This window comes from Cryptotermes secundus, unplaced genomic scaffold (assembly GCF_002891405.2).
Source record: "Cryptotermes secundus unplaced genomic scaffold, Csec_1.0 scaffold519, whole genome shotgun sequence".
In the NCBI taxonomy this organism is placed as follows: Eukaryota; Metazoa; Arthropoda; class Insecta; order Blattodea; family Kalotermitidae; genus Cryptotermes; species Cryptotermes secundus.
The window spans coordinates 461679-476863 of NW_019720169.1; the positions used below are offsets into that span (position 1 = coordinate 461679).

Below are 15185 nucleotides of genomic sequence, written 5' to 3' on the forward strand. Positions count from 1 at the left end.
AGATTTGAGGTTTTCACGGCTTGTACCGGCTCTCACGGTCTCTTCACTTGCGGATTTCTTATTTTTCTTTCTACCCTGAAGATGGAGGCGATACGTTCCTCAAAACGTCGGTTAACACCACATCTACACGGTGCCACATCCCAGAAGACTTTCTTCACGTTCATTATGTTTCGTCAACTATGCGATATGCCATGCGCGAACACCAGCCATTTCTTTAGTAAATAACGCCAAAAGAGAATTCTGAAGTAACGAAATTTAAGATTTCACCGAACATTTTCTGGATTCTTTCTACACTTAATAACCAGCTGCTTTCAAATGTCCAAAGATAAGCGTCCTTTATACATATCACAACTCTTTAAAAAGGAAAGGAAGCCGAAACGGAGAAATACCTTGGAACCCATGGAAGGCTTACATGAAGGCTTTATCCTCTGTACCAGGGGCTGACAAACATTACATCCGAGGGGGGCGGATCTGGGGTTCTGCAAGGCGGGAAAGATGTCAACGCAATGTTTTAAGCAGGTTTTAATAAATGGGTACTTTGCATAATGAACGCCATTACTGAGACCTTGATGCGACATATGGCGCTGGTTGCAGTTGCTGATAAGCTTTTCATTTTTAATTTTAAAGTGTTCATATAAATGAAAAATAACATTACACTTAAAATTTCACAATAGCTCTTGGGATCGTTTTCTTCTCACCATGAAGTGAAACAGAAAAATTACAAGAACATCTACATCAACATTATTCAGAATAAATGTAGTTACGACCAATATTTTGTTCATGAACACAGCCAGAGCATATTGTGTTTTAATTCATTTTCGCACTACAAAAACAAGGAAATTTACAGACCAAGTTTCGAATCTTTCTGCATTTAAAATCAATATGAACATGAGGAAACTACTGCATGTTTGTGTAATATTTCATTGTAAGGATGGCAAAATTTGATAAGACTGTCCTGGGGTCACTCAGCCTCTAACAGCGTTAACAGGGGATAAAGGGTAGCCGGTGCGTAAGGTTGACAATCTCACCGCCATCTGTGAGCCGAATGTCTAGAGAAAATGTCGGAGCCTCGACGTCTCACAACCCTATGGGCCTCCATGGCCTGTTACAGGGATACCTTGGCGCGTTAAGCTGACAACCTCACCGCCATCTGTGAGTCGATTGTCTAGAAAATGTGGGAGCCTCGACGTCTCACAACCCTATGGGCCTCCATGGCCTGTTACAGGGGTACCTTGGTGCGTAAAACTGACCTCACCGCCATCTGTGAGTCGATTGTCTAGAAAATGTGGGAGCCTCGTCGTCTCACAACCCTATGGGCCTTCACGGCTGTTACAGGGATGGCTTTATCTTATAGCATTGCAAAACAAAAATACCGTACGGTTTCTAGACCTGGCCACTCTAAACACAACGTGAAGTGGATTTGTTAGAGTCCATTAACTAAGATAAGGATTGTAGGCTATTTTTACGAGTTATTCGGACAAAAGCCACAAATTCACTCTACAATAACACAGCTGTGACTACTAATCCGCTACTTCATTCCATAGTTTACCTCACTTTTCCTCATGTGCAACCCAGAGCCCAGGTGTAAAAACATGGCATGTAAACTTCTTCTGCTTAACATTGACGGTTCTTAACAATCCGTAAGCTCTATGTATCCTTGTATAATATATCAATTAACAGACTGACGAGTGAATTTGGTTAAATTTAGAATTTAAATAATGATTACAATTTACTGATGAATGCTTTATTTTGGTAGAAAATTAATTATCATATGAAGTAAGGGACTAAACATGCGCTTTAGGTATACTTAAGTAATTAAACGGTTGTTTCACATAGGCTTCAGCGAATACTGAGTTGGTCAAAACATCTTCATTGGTTACATCGCGTTGTGTGTTCCAGATATGTTTAGGAATTACGTTAACAGTCAACACAACATATATATTCGCTTTTAATGTTTTACAATTCAACTTTTTATTGCTGCTAAATGTTTCGGTCGTACAAGACCATCATCACGCAGTTATATGCAGGAACACGTTTAGTTATTGAATTACCGATATGGATCCATATCAGTGCAACATGCCATATTATATACTAACAAGTAAAATTTGCCTCAAGTTGATAACTATTACAATTAAAATAGAAGATACAAAATAAGATAAAAGATAAAATATAAAAAATGAAATATGTACCACATATCAAAATATTGTGACATGTTGACCCCTACCTCCCCAGCGGTAACGTAACGCTCGCGTAATAGGCGAGTTCCCGCCCCGCCACTCCCCTCCGCGGTGACGNCAGTTGTATTCTGGCATTTGGAGTGTACTAATTGTGATACTGCAGATAGCAGTAACCGTAAATCTGTAATTTGGGTGATTGTTAAGTGCGAATGTGAAATAAAATTCGCTATACAAAATACGGCGTGAAGTTATTTGTCCCGATATACGCCCGATACGCGACAATATATTAAGTTATATAAGTGATGAATATATTACGGAAATATTAAAAAAATATTAAAAATTCTTAAAGTTTTAAAAGAATATTTATTTGTAATATTTAAGCATATTAATAATATTTTTTAAACATTTTTTTCTGTGCACTTATCAACTTTGTTTTATATTAAATTAAGCTGCGTACAATTGCATACTTTTAGATTTTGCACTCAAAAGTTTTGGTAGTTAGAAAATTATTTCAAATAAAAAAGGAACCCAATATAGAAATCTTTATGCAGTCACACTGTGTTTCTATACCTATGGCGTGGATTGGCTATGTGCTTCCGTGAATACCCCTTCACTCCGTTATATCGGACATCTGCAATAACGGGCACCCTCTTCACCCTATTACTTCGTTATAACGAGCGTTTACTCTATTAATCTCCACAATGGAATCATATCGTTGCATTATTCAACTTAAACAGGGCGTCTCGAACTTACCTAATTTCCTGAAGGTCTCCCTTTCAATTCTAGACCCGCAAAGCTGCTATCCTAATGATTTTTAGTTATATACCAAATGACACAAAAATACATGCTTGAGTATCAGCTTCAAATGGGCCGCGACCTTCAGATCCTGACGATCTATACAATTAAGAAAACGTAATTAAATACGCTAAGAAACATGACATCCCCTGGCTACTGCTTTGAAGTAGTGGGGAAGTTTGCGCGCTAATCACCCGAAGAACTATGATCGTGAGGTCGTAGGCTCCTGACAGGGTCACCAATGCTGGAAACATTGAAGGACAGGGACCAGGCGAACGGTAGCCTCTGGTCCTCCAGTTCGGGGGTTTGGCGTGAGGCTAATATCCTTGCCTTGCCAAACAGTTCGTGTAAGACAAATGATAGATTACGGGTGGATAATTTAGAATGGATGTATGTCATAAAGAAGTCAAGGCCCTTAAAGGAACGCAGGGCCAAGTAGTAAGGAATTGGCTACTAAACGGATGACCGAAGAATCGAGGTTCCACTCCTAGCAAGAGCAAGATATTTTCTCCTCTCTACGGCGTCCCAAACCGGCACTGGGACCCACCCAGCCCCCTATCCAACACTGCGATTCTTTGCCGGGCGACATAGCCCTCGAAACATGAACCTGACTACTCGCCTCCATCTTATTTATGGAGCTGAGCCCTTCTTGAGGAGAAGCCAATTCTGCAGCTATTCAAGAATTTACCAACATTTTATGGAACCCGACGGTTCATTTCCGTGTTCACAAGAGTCCTCCACTGGTCCCTATCCTGAGCCAGATCAATTCAATCCATAGCATCCCATCCTATCCCTCGAAGATCCATTTTAATATTGTCCACCAACCTACGCCTTGGTCTTCCCAGTGGTCTCTTACCTTCTGGCTTTCCCACCAATATCCTATACGCATTCCTCTTCTCTCCCATTCGTGCTACATGCCCTGCCCATCTCATCCTCCCTGACTTGATCACTCTATACTTGGAGAAGAGTACAAGTCATGAAGCTCCTCATTATGAAGTTTTCTCCAACCTCCTGTCACTTGCTTCCATGTAGTACGTAAAAAGTAAAGTTACCCCTATGCTTAACTAATTAGGCACTATGCCAAGAAGACACGTGAAGGAATGGAGGTATAGCTCCACCACTCTTGGCTTCGGCTTCACGCCCCGGCAGCTTTCACCCAGCTGAAAGTGCCCCTAGTACCCATTGGATAGGAGGCTGTATGGGCCTCAGAGTAGGTCTGGGCGCTGTTGATACATCGCCGTTGCCGGGAATCGAATTCCGGCAGTCCAGCCCGTACTGAGATAAAGACTGTCTTCAGAGTGATGCTTAATTAAGCACAAAGGTATTAAAAAACAAGCAGGCTAGGGTAGAACTGAAACCGGGAACCAGGACACAAATTGTAAATAACAGCCAAGGCTACTATTAGCCCTCTGCCTCCTCCGAGGCTCACTAACGCCTCAATACATCAACATACAGCCAGAGAACACTTCGCGCCCGTACATACGCTCACGTTACTAAAGCCATTGCTCAACTACACGTTTACATTTTACGTGGCGCACGTTTATTTAACGAGATCTGCTCTCCCACCGTAGCGAAGGAACGCTTTCTCTTCATATCGCTATATTTGTTCAGTATAGGATTCCATTCTTTTATTCAAAGGTTAATAGAGGTTGTGATTGATATTAAAGTTATGACGAATTGTGATTTGTATGATTGAAAGAGAAAGTGATTAAGGCATTATTCAAATATTCTCTCAGTCACGAAAACTGACCTAAGTGACGAAACAGAAACGCTTCAGGTGGTCAACTGCATATTAACTTCGATATCAGACAATAGGACATGTAAAACTGTCCCTGTTTCTGACGCCAAAGTTTGCCTACAGCTCCCCTAAATCCTACCCTGAGATAATACAAAGCAGTTCATGTTCTTTAAGATCCATTTTAATATTATTCTACCATCTCGACATATATATAATTTCATGTGTTTTCAACCAAAGCCGTATAGGTATATTTTCTTCCTCTCGGGGATATCAAACGCTCCTCCAACCTTTTCTTTTAAGATTGGGGTGGGGTGAGACTGATTCCCTTGATACTTAGGCCGTAAATAATCCACTGTAACAGCCCCAGATGATATGACGACAGAAACAGAGCATTTACTGCAATGATAATTGGCAGGGGAAACTCAAGTACTCGTAGAAACCCTACTCTAATGCCATTTTTTCTACCACAAATCCCATACAAGCTTACATGGAACTGAACATGAAACGCCACGGTGAGAAGCCAGCGACTAGCTGCCGAAGCCTTGTCCTCAGTCACTTAACGCCCTGAGGATCCTAATTAATAAGAATAATGATAAGATCCTTCGTTATGTAGTTTACCACCTGCTACTTCTCCTTATACAGATTTCAGGCTACAATTTCCCAGGAACAACGCTACAATAGTATTCAAGATGTTATAACAGTGAGAGATCTAATACAGTGAACCCTACTTTGGCCACCTGCGCTTCCACTAAAACCTGATCAACTTAAGGAGGTTGCAAACTTACTGAGTAAAAGGTAAAGTTGTCCCTGTGCTTATCTAATTAAGCACTAATTCATGAAGGCGTATTGGGGAGTGGATGTATAGATCCACACTTCCTTGACCTCGGCACTAGTTGGAGGTGAGTGGTCAGCCTCAGGTTCCGGCCGCTTTACTCCCGGGGATAGAGCCCCCGGTACCCATTGGAGAGGAGGCTGGGTGGTCCCCAGAGCCGGTCTGGACGACGTTGAGAAGAGAAAATTATTGACCCTACTGGAACTCGAACTCCGACCCTTCGGTCCTCCAGCCCGTAGCCAGTCGCTATACCGACTGAGCTACCCCAGCTCCTCAGTTTACCGAGTACTGAGTTAAAATTTCCTATTTTTGTGTATTATGACTACACACGTAATTGTTAGCCTATATTGCGTTTTTTTTCTTTAATTCGCTTAGTGGGGGGTGGGGTCCAACTAGATCCACTCGACACGGCGGCCACTGATTGGCCTATTGTAGCCTACCCCAGGTTATTATGATGATGGAGAATTTGATGGAATAAAGACTGGCAGGGGAAACCGAAGTACTAAGGGAAAACCTGCCCAAGCGCCACTTTCTCCACCACAAATCCCACTTGACCAGACCCGGGATCGAACCCAGGCCGCCGCGGTGGGAAGCCAGCGACTAACCGCTTGAGCTATGGCGCGGCCTAGCCTACATTGCGTTACTTTTGACAGTGTTAAGTTTTATAATGCTCTCTATTTTGTTTCTGGCCCTATAACTACTGAATGTCAAATCATTGGATCTGTGACATTTACACTTCGAAATACAAAACACACGACACACGGTAATATTAACAAGAAGAAGGTGCACCTTTTGGTGAGCTGCTGATTATCGATCTATCGCAAAGAAACTCAAGGAAACGGCTGAGTAAAAAGATTACATTTGTAGAGACGTATCATTTTTCTGTTGCCAATATACAGTGTATAATATGGACGTATATACAACTGTGTCATGAAATGGAAAAAGGGGGACAAGATACAAGGTTGAGGAACAAGTCAGAATGGTCTGGGCATCTGTAATTTAATATGATTTTGCCGGTTCCGTTAGAATCGTGGCCAACAATGAGATACGGCCGACTTTAACATGTGGCCAGCTCCACGGGTCTCACAGTATTTCAGCTTTTATTGTTTCATGAAATACAGGCGACAAATGTCTGTCTAAAATGCAAAGAAGCTTCCTAAAGCTTAACAAGACAAGCAGAGGCACCGTAGATTCTAAAGGGCTCCGACGATGGTGGATGACACACAGAATTACTGGGTTTTTGGACTTCTCCCATCGTCCGGGATTCTAGGTAATAGAGGATACGACGTATCGGAAACTGGCTCTGTTTCCGTCTTAAGGTGAGCAAGGAAGACACCTACTCAGTTGGGCCCCTTACAAAGAATGAGATTAGCTCTTTCTAAGGGGCCCAACTGAGTAGGTGTCTTCCTTCCTCACCTTAAGACGGAAACAGATCCAGTTTCCGAAACGTCGTGTACTCTATTACCTAGAATTCCGGACGATGGAAGAAGTAAAAAAACCCAGTAATTCAGAGGCACTGTGTTACTCCAGTACACAATTAAACTACTAAGATCTTATTTTTTGCCTTCACGTTTAAATCACGTTTTCAGAATAGCATTGCAGGCATAGCACAGTGTTCAAGGGAGGTTCCGATGGAGTAATATCCGTGTCATATTCCTGGCCGCATGCAAGTAGAGTTACGTAGAATGAAAGTGTTCTCATATGTTCTTGGCATGTCTCCATGGGTCAGGGTTCATAATCAGATACTATCTATTCTCATTTCAAAACGATGGGTGGAGACATGTTTGCAAACAACTAATAGCTTTGATGTAGTGGGAAAGAGAAAACTGCTCCATGAGGTTGCTAGCCAATTTAGTTTTGCTTTGAAACTGTCAATTTACATCAACTTAATTTGTGTTTAGGATGACACCTGTGGTTGACTTAGAGCTTCTCTTTCATTGCCATTCGAGACATGAAACTGAAAACTAAACAAATCTCGCAAACTAATTCAAAGCAAACAATATGGACAATCTACATTAACCTACTTACTTATAGAATTGAGCCCTTCTTGAGGAGAAGCCAAATCTGCAGCAACTCAAAAATTTTCCAGCATTTTATAGAACCCGAAGGTTCATTACCGTGTTCACAAGAGCCCTCCACTGGTCCCTATCCTGAGCCAGATCAATCCAACCCATACCATCCTATCTCCCTAAGATCCACTTTAATATTGTCCACCCACACACCCCTTGGTCTTCCCAGTGGTCTCTTTCCTTCTGGCTTTCCCACCAACATCCTACATGCATTCACCTTCTCCCCATTCGTGCTACATGACCTGCCCACCTCATCCTCCTTGACTTGATCATTCTAATTATACTTGGAGAAGAGTACAAGCTATAACTCTACATTAAGCAACCCCTAAATATCACTACCGAGTAGACTGACTTTGTATTAATGAGGTAGTAATTTCGAATCTCGGCCGAAATATCAACAATCTTGAACTTTTCCGTAAATTTCCTCAGCCCCTTAAGGCAAATAGCGAGATGATTTCCTAATTAAGTCACGATCGCTTCCTTTACACATCTTATTCGATTCGTACCGGTCTACGCTGCAGTCCTGTAGACGCCGCTCACAATGGCCGCGCAGTCTAAAACATGAGCCGTCTTCGGCCACTCAAACACTGGGATCTTGGGTTCGAGTACCACTAGAGACATGGATGTCTGTGTGCGTTTATTCTGTGTTTGTGTTACCCTGTGTGTAGGTAGAGACCTTGAAACGGGCCGATCCCCCATCCAAGATCCTACCCACTGTGTATAGGATTAAAAAACTGAAAAATCGGCCGGGAACCTGTAGATAGATTGACAGATAGTTCTATAGTACTAACACCACTCTCAAACAAACCACAAATAAATAAATAAATAGAAACTGAGTGTCCCCACTGTCAAGAAAGCACGACATTCCGTACTATCCGACTTGTTCAGAACGCTTGCAGTAACTCGGGCTATATAGCGCAGAAGGACAGGACGAGCAGTGAAATGTAAATAGCATGGAAAGAAACGGTCGTGACGCAGTTTGAGGTACTATGAAATGAGGGGTCTGGAGAGGGGACGAATATTCCGCCAAAATAGTCAGTCACTTATCGGAGATTTAAACTCCTGGATATTCCGAATACAAAGCCGAATTATCACCCACGACATTCGGGGGCACGATCATGCGCCACTTGAATTCAATTACATTTCAACATATATTCCATTAATTGTAGAATTTTTATGTGGGAGTTTATAGTCCTACGCCATCGTCCGCGAAAATACTCGCTGGGGGGGGGATAATCGGCTTAAAACAGTGCTTTTCTTTTTATAATAAATTACGAAAGTAATATCTCGTGATAAACTAGAATGCATATTAAGAAGATATCAATACTGGTTGCTGTTTTTTTTTTACTAGTCTTTATACAACACTCAGTTCCTCTCCGTTGGTCTTATATGAGGATCTTCTGACGGTTTTGTATGAAGATAGCATTTTATTAATTATAAAATTATTATGCTGGCTACTGTCCACTGTCTTAATATTTCAAATTATACGATGTTTCGGGCGAAGCGATCTAACGGGCCCAACTGAATTGGATCATTTCTCATACTTTACATCTGAAGACAAAAACAAATCTAGCTTCCGAAGTATCTTATAATTTTAAATACAGCGAAGAAAATGCACAATGCCCAACGTTTTATAATAATTGTAACGTTTCCGAAAAAAAATAACTATTATTTTACCATCGGATACAATTAATTAACTAGATGCACCTGACGATAAAATAATAACTAAGAGAGTGAGTGTAATGTGTTTCTTCCCTTATCAAACTTGCCGTTTACTCTCCAACATAACCCGCCCTCTTAAAAGCGCTACGTGTCATGTATGGGACTCACCCTGGTGGAGGAGGTGATGGGAGTCGGCGAGTTGGCTACAATGACAGCGACCTCGACGGTGTAAGTGTCGGAACCCGCTTCCCGGTCAAGCTGTGCGGCTGTAGCGAGGATGCCCAACTTCGTGTCCACGTCAAACAGACGGTCCACCTGCCTCCCGTGTGTTCCCGTCACGTTCACCACATAATACTCGAGCTCCCTGTTATCTGGCTGTCCCTTTGCTCGCACAGTCACAATGCTCGTGCCGGGAGGCTCATTCTCATACACACTGCCAGCCAACCCTGCAGCTCCCCCGCCCTCGAACACCAAACCACCCGAACTGCCGCCTCCCCCTGCAATGATGGTGATGTAGGCGTCTGTAGACTTCCTCTCTGGCTGCACAGCTTCATCTGTAGCTTTCACTTGCAGGTGATAACGGGTTTCCGGCGACGCTATGGTCGTCTTCAGCGACAGAGCACCGGAACTGCGGTGCAAACGGAAGAGGTCGGTGTCCCCGCTGACGAGTTCGTAGGTGACTAATCCGTTGGTGCTGGAATCCAGGTCCCGAGCCAGTATCTGCATTACGTGCAGGCCAGTACGAGGTAGCAGGGCGGCACTCATCGACACGAACAGAGGGGCGTTATCGTTGATGTCCTCTACGATCACTGTTACGAGCTTCTCGGCCGAGAGGCGCGTGTTCTCCGGAAGCGCTTGGTCTGTCGCCACGACGAGGAGCCGGAAAGTATCGACCGACTCGCGATCAATAGGCAGCAGGGTGTGGATCACGCCAGTGGCTGGGTTTATGCCGAAATGTCGCCTGGAGTCGTCTGGCTGCTGACGGGAGATAGTGTACTTGACCCGGCCGTTGAGACCAGAGTCGGGGTCCTCAGCTGCCACAGTCACTATGGGTGTGTGGACAGGAATACCCTCACGGATCTGCCGAACAATGGCCGTGTTGGGGAAGGCAGGTGGGTTGTCATTGCTGTCTTCAACTGCCACGTGGAATAATATCGTAGTGGAGAGGCGAGGATTACCACCGTCTGAAGCTGTGATGTTGAGGGTGTAAGTGGTTAGTTCCTCATAATCCAGGGCCTTGTGCAGGAAAAGGGTTCCGGTAAGAGGGTCCATGTGGAAGGCATCGCGACGATTACCAGCTCCGATAGAGAAAGTCACTTCGCTGTTGACACCGAGATCGGCGTCTGATGCACGGAACTGTACGAGCCTTGTGTTGATGGCTGTGGTTTCAAGCACGGACACACGGGATTCGGTCTGTGTGAACTCAGGGGCGTTATCATTCTCGTCCAGCAGGTCAACTGCAACAGTTTCTGTGGCACTGAGCCGAACACTCAGTCCGGCATCCTGAGCTGCAACACTAAGCACGTACCGTGAAGCTGCCTCTCGGTCCAGAACCCGAGCCACAGTGATCTGACCTGTAGCCTCGTCAATAGCAAACTGTCCCTGAGCATTGCCACTGATAATTGAATAGAATACGTCACCGTTGAGGCCCTCATCAGCGTCCGTAGTGGATACTCTGAATATCTGAGTGCCCACGGGAGATGCTTCAGATATCTGAACTTTATATGGAGTTCGGAGAAATTTAGGAGCGTTGTCGTTTTCATCTGTTACGTACACATTCACTTTAACTTTGTCACTTAGTCTTGTAACTCCGTTATCAGTAACGGTGGCTTCCAAAGTGACGTAGCTCTGACCGGTGCTCTGAAGAAGTTCTTCTCTGTCGAAAACATGTAGGGTCTTGATGAAGCCATTTTTGGGGTCAATTGCAAAGTCCTTCTGCGCATTGGCTAGGGAGAAAGTCAGTTCTGCATTACGTCCCATATCACGATCTGTGGCTGTAAGCTTGCCGACGAAGGAGTCCGGAGGTTCGTTTTCACGCAGCTGGAACGTGAAGGTTGAATTGGTGAACTCTGGAGCATTATCATTCTCGTCAATGACATGGACAACGACTGGCACCATGGAACTCCTCGCAGGATCGCCGTGATCTCTAGCAGTAACTGTCAAGGAGTAGTAGTCCCTGTTTTCGCGGTCCAGTGAACTCTTAACATACAGGTAGCCGTCAGGAAAGACCCCAAATTTCCCGTCGGCGTCTCCCTCAGTTATAGCGTACTGAACCAGTCCATTTGCACCAAGGTCAGCGTCTGTAGCAGCCAATGCGAAGAATCTAGCGTTGACAGGTGTCGACTCCAGAAGAGAAGTCTCGTAGGAAGTGTGATCGAAGACCGGGGTATGATCATTCACGTCCTCCACTGTGACTACCACCACGTGACGTGACGACAGTGGTGAAGGTTCTCCTGCGTCGGTTGCAGCCACTTCCACGCTCATCGTGCTGCCTGGTTCGACACGGATTGGACGATTCAGGTAAATGACTCCAGTGGACTCTGCGATACTAAACTGTTCATCTGGATTGTAGGATAGCGTGTAGGATACACGGCTGTTGATACCAGAATCCCGGTCCCTTGCGCGTGCCAAGTACACTTCCTGGCCTACCGCCGCGTTCTCCGCTAATCTCACTTCGTCCTTGTCTCTAGAAAACACTGGAGCATTGTCATTTTCGTCATGTATTGTAATGTTCACTGTTGTTCTACCATATGCGTGGCCTCTTCTCGCTATGATGGATAAGCTATACACCGCCACTTGTTCTCTGTCGATTCTACTTGCTGTTGTTATAACCCCAGAACTTTCGTCGATCCTGAAGCTCTTGTGAGGGTCGCCGTACACGATGGAATATCGTACTGCTGCCATCCCAGTTCCTAAGCCCCTTGACCTCACCTGAACGCGACCGACTCCTCTGCCTATCGATGGTGCCCTGTCACCATAATCCTCGGCGATCTGGAACTCGTAGCCACTGTACGACTCAAACTCCAGTTCTTCCATTCTGCTCTCCTTAACGATCTCTACTTCTGCATCCTTGAGCGCTTTCCTGTCTCCACCGTCCATCGCCGTTATTACGAGCTTGAACAAGGCGTTCTGCGTCTCCATAAGCGATGCTTTCAGAGTCAACACACCTGTCGACTCGTTGACACCAAACATGTCTCTCATCTCTCCAGTATCCTGCAGAGCGAACCTGATAACAGCATGCTCCTTATCATCACGGTCAGTTGCCGTAACTTGGAGAATAGAAGAGCCAACAGGAAGATTTTCTGGCACAGACGCAAAGTATAGCTGTGGATAAAACTCAGGACTGTTGTCGTTGATATCCAGGACGGAAAGAAAGACTGTAGCTGTAGCGGACTGTGGAGGAACTCCCTGATCACGGGCTATCACATGGATCTCATAGCCTGGCACTGTCTCCCTATCGAGGACAGTCCGAGTTGTGAGCTGGCCTGTCAGAGAATCCAAAGCAAATACGCCAGGATAGCGTTCCACAAGCTTATACGTAACACTGCCATTAGTTCCTTGGTCGTGGTCAGATGCGGTCAACATGGCGACAAGTGTGTCTGGTGCAGTGCTTTCCGAAAGGGACACGTTGATACGCTCCTCTGAGAAGACCGGTTTCTCGTCATTTTCATCGAGGATTGTCACTTTCAACTGTGTGTAAGCCCACTTAGGATTCGGACCTCCGTCTCTGGCTGAAATCCTGAGCTCCACTGTATCCTGCACTTCCCGGTCTAGTGGAGCCCGAGTCGTTATCAGGCCCGAGTTCACATCCATCTCGAACCAGCGATGCTCGTTGCCGGACACAAAGGCGTAATAAATCTGAGCGTTGACTCCCGTGTCCTCGTCTGTTGCCGTTATGCCAGCAACGTACGTCCCTGGAGGAGCCAGTTCGCTAAGAACCGCGGAATACTCACTCTTCTCGAACACTGGTTCGTGGTCATTGACGTCGTTCACGTGTATCACGAGGAAGGCGGTTGCTGTCCGTGGCGGCTGACCTTTATCTCTTGCTACGACCGTCAGGTTGTATTTGTTCACCTCTTCTCGGTCCAGTACCCCATGAACACGGACGATGTCAAAACTAGGGGTGTAATCCAGACGAAAGTGGCCCAGCTCATTTCCGGCCTTTATTTCCACCGTGGTATCACCATTCAACCCCTCGTCAAGGTCAACAACTGACACTGCCGCCACAACAGAACCATTCACAGCGTTCTCGTCCACGGTAGCAAAACCAGCTGTAGAGGGGAAATATCGGAACCTTATTACAGGATCGTGATCATTTGCGTCCACAAGATTGACAGTGACGTAAGTTCGACCGTCTTGTCTTGGTGATCCGTGATCCCGAGCAAACACGGTAAACACACAGCTCTTGGGACAGCCGCCCCCTCCAGAAGGTCTTGTTGGCAGCTGGGGACAACTCTGTTGGGGACAGTCTAGTGTCTCTGTCGTGGATATGACGCCAGTCTCAGGATCGACCCCGAACTGCCTCTCCGTGTCTGCTAGATAATATGTGATCTTGGCATTATCACCCACGTCACTATCGGTTGCCATGACTTGAAGGACAGGAGTTCCGGGAGGCACACTTTCATTCAGAGATACTATGTAATCGCTGTGGTCGAAGATGGGCGGGTTATCGTTTACATCCAGAATGGTTACATTGACCTCAAGGTAGCCGTATCTCGGGGGGTCTCCACCGTCTCTTGCAGATATGTTCAGCTGATAAAAAGCCCTGGTTTCTCTGTCCAATTTCCCTGTTGTTTCTAAATGGAGATATGTGATTTCGCCGCTGGGATTTGCAGTGACTACAAGCCGAAATTTATCATCTCTGTTGCCGGCAACTATCCGATAGTCATCAGACACACCATTTGTTCCCGAATCGCGGTCACTCGCCGTGTCCAACAATAGCCGTGTGCCGGCCGCCGCGCTTTCGGAGAAAGTAACCGCTATGCTGGGCTCCGGGAATTCAGGCGTGTTATCGTTTACATCTATAACAACAATACGCACTTCGATTGGGTATGTGGGCTGACTGGATAGCACAACGAGGTCATACCTATCGTTTCGTAAAGATTCACGGTCCAACACGACCGTTGTGTGGATTTCTCCTGTGTTCGAATCGAGAGTGAATTCCCTTGGCGGTTCGTTAAAACGGTAAGTAAAGTTTGGTTTTATTGGGATGGTGCCAACAACAGTGCCACGGGGCTGACCCTCCAGTATTTCTAGGGTGACCCTCGTGTCGACAGCACGAGACTGCATCTCGCCGAGTTGCTGGCCCTGCACTGATACAGTAGCGGCGGCCACGTGGACCAGCAGGTACCAACACCACGGCCGCACCATCATTGCATTCACCGATGTTCACAACGCGGTCCTTCTCTCGCTGATAATACACAGAAGTCGCATGTTTTAGCCCCCACACATCATTACGACAGCAACCCAACTTACTGTTGGCGGAACTGTTTTCTTTCCAGATTAACATACACTGGTCGATAAGCTTATTCCAAAACGCGATAATAGTTATATATCGACGAAGTCCGTATCGATACGACACCGCGAATTATTTTACGTCACATCTGTTCACGCGAAAAAACGAATCGACGAGCCGAAGACGCACTAATTTCCGCGCACACGCACAAACACACCGCACGTGTCTCGTGACAGCAAACCCGTATTCTTTCTTATTACTGAAGTTAATCGTGAGCTGGCCGGCACTTGTTGCTTGCTGCCTGCCGAAGAAGACTGAACATTCTTTCCCCCCCGTTCCCTCCTTGTACCCCCCAAACTTCTCTTCTTCAGTATCTCTTTCTCTCTCTTTCGTTTTCTTCTCTTTTCTCCCGGCAGGGGATTACGGCTGAGAATAGATGGGCCTTCCTCCGAGACAG

General features: G+C 45.5%; 1 protein-coding gene across 1 annotated transcript in view; it reads right to left on the reverse strand.

The window, feature by feature from the left end:
* Positions 1–14728, reverse strand: part of LOC111867575 (cadherin-related tumor suppressor) — a 437136-nt gene extending 422408 nt beyond the window's left edge. The window contains exon 1 of the mRNA XM_023857565.2: positions 9442–14728. Within this exon, the coding sequence (XP_023713333.2) occupies positions 9442–14646 (5205 nt within the window). The 5' untranslated portion in view covers positions 14647–14728. The remainder of the gene's footprint in view (positions 1–9441) is intronic.
* Positions 14729–15185: the final 457 nt, after the last annotated feature.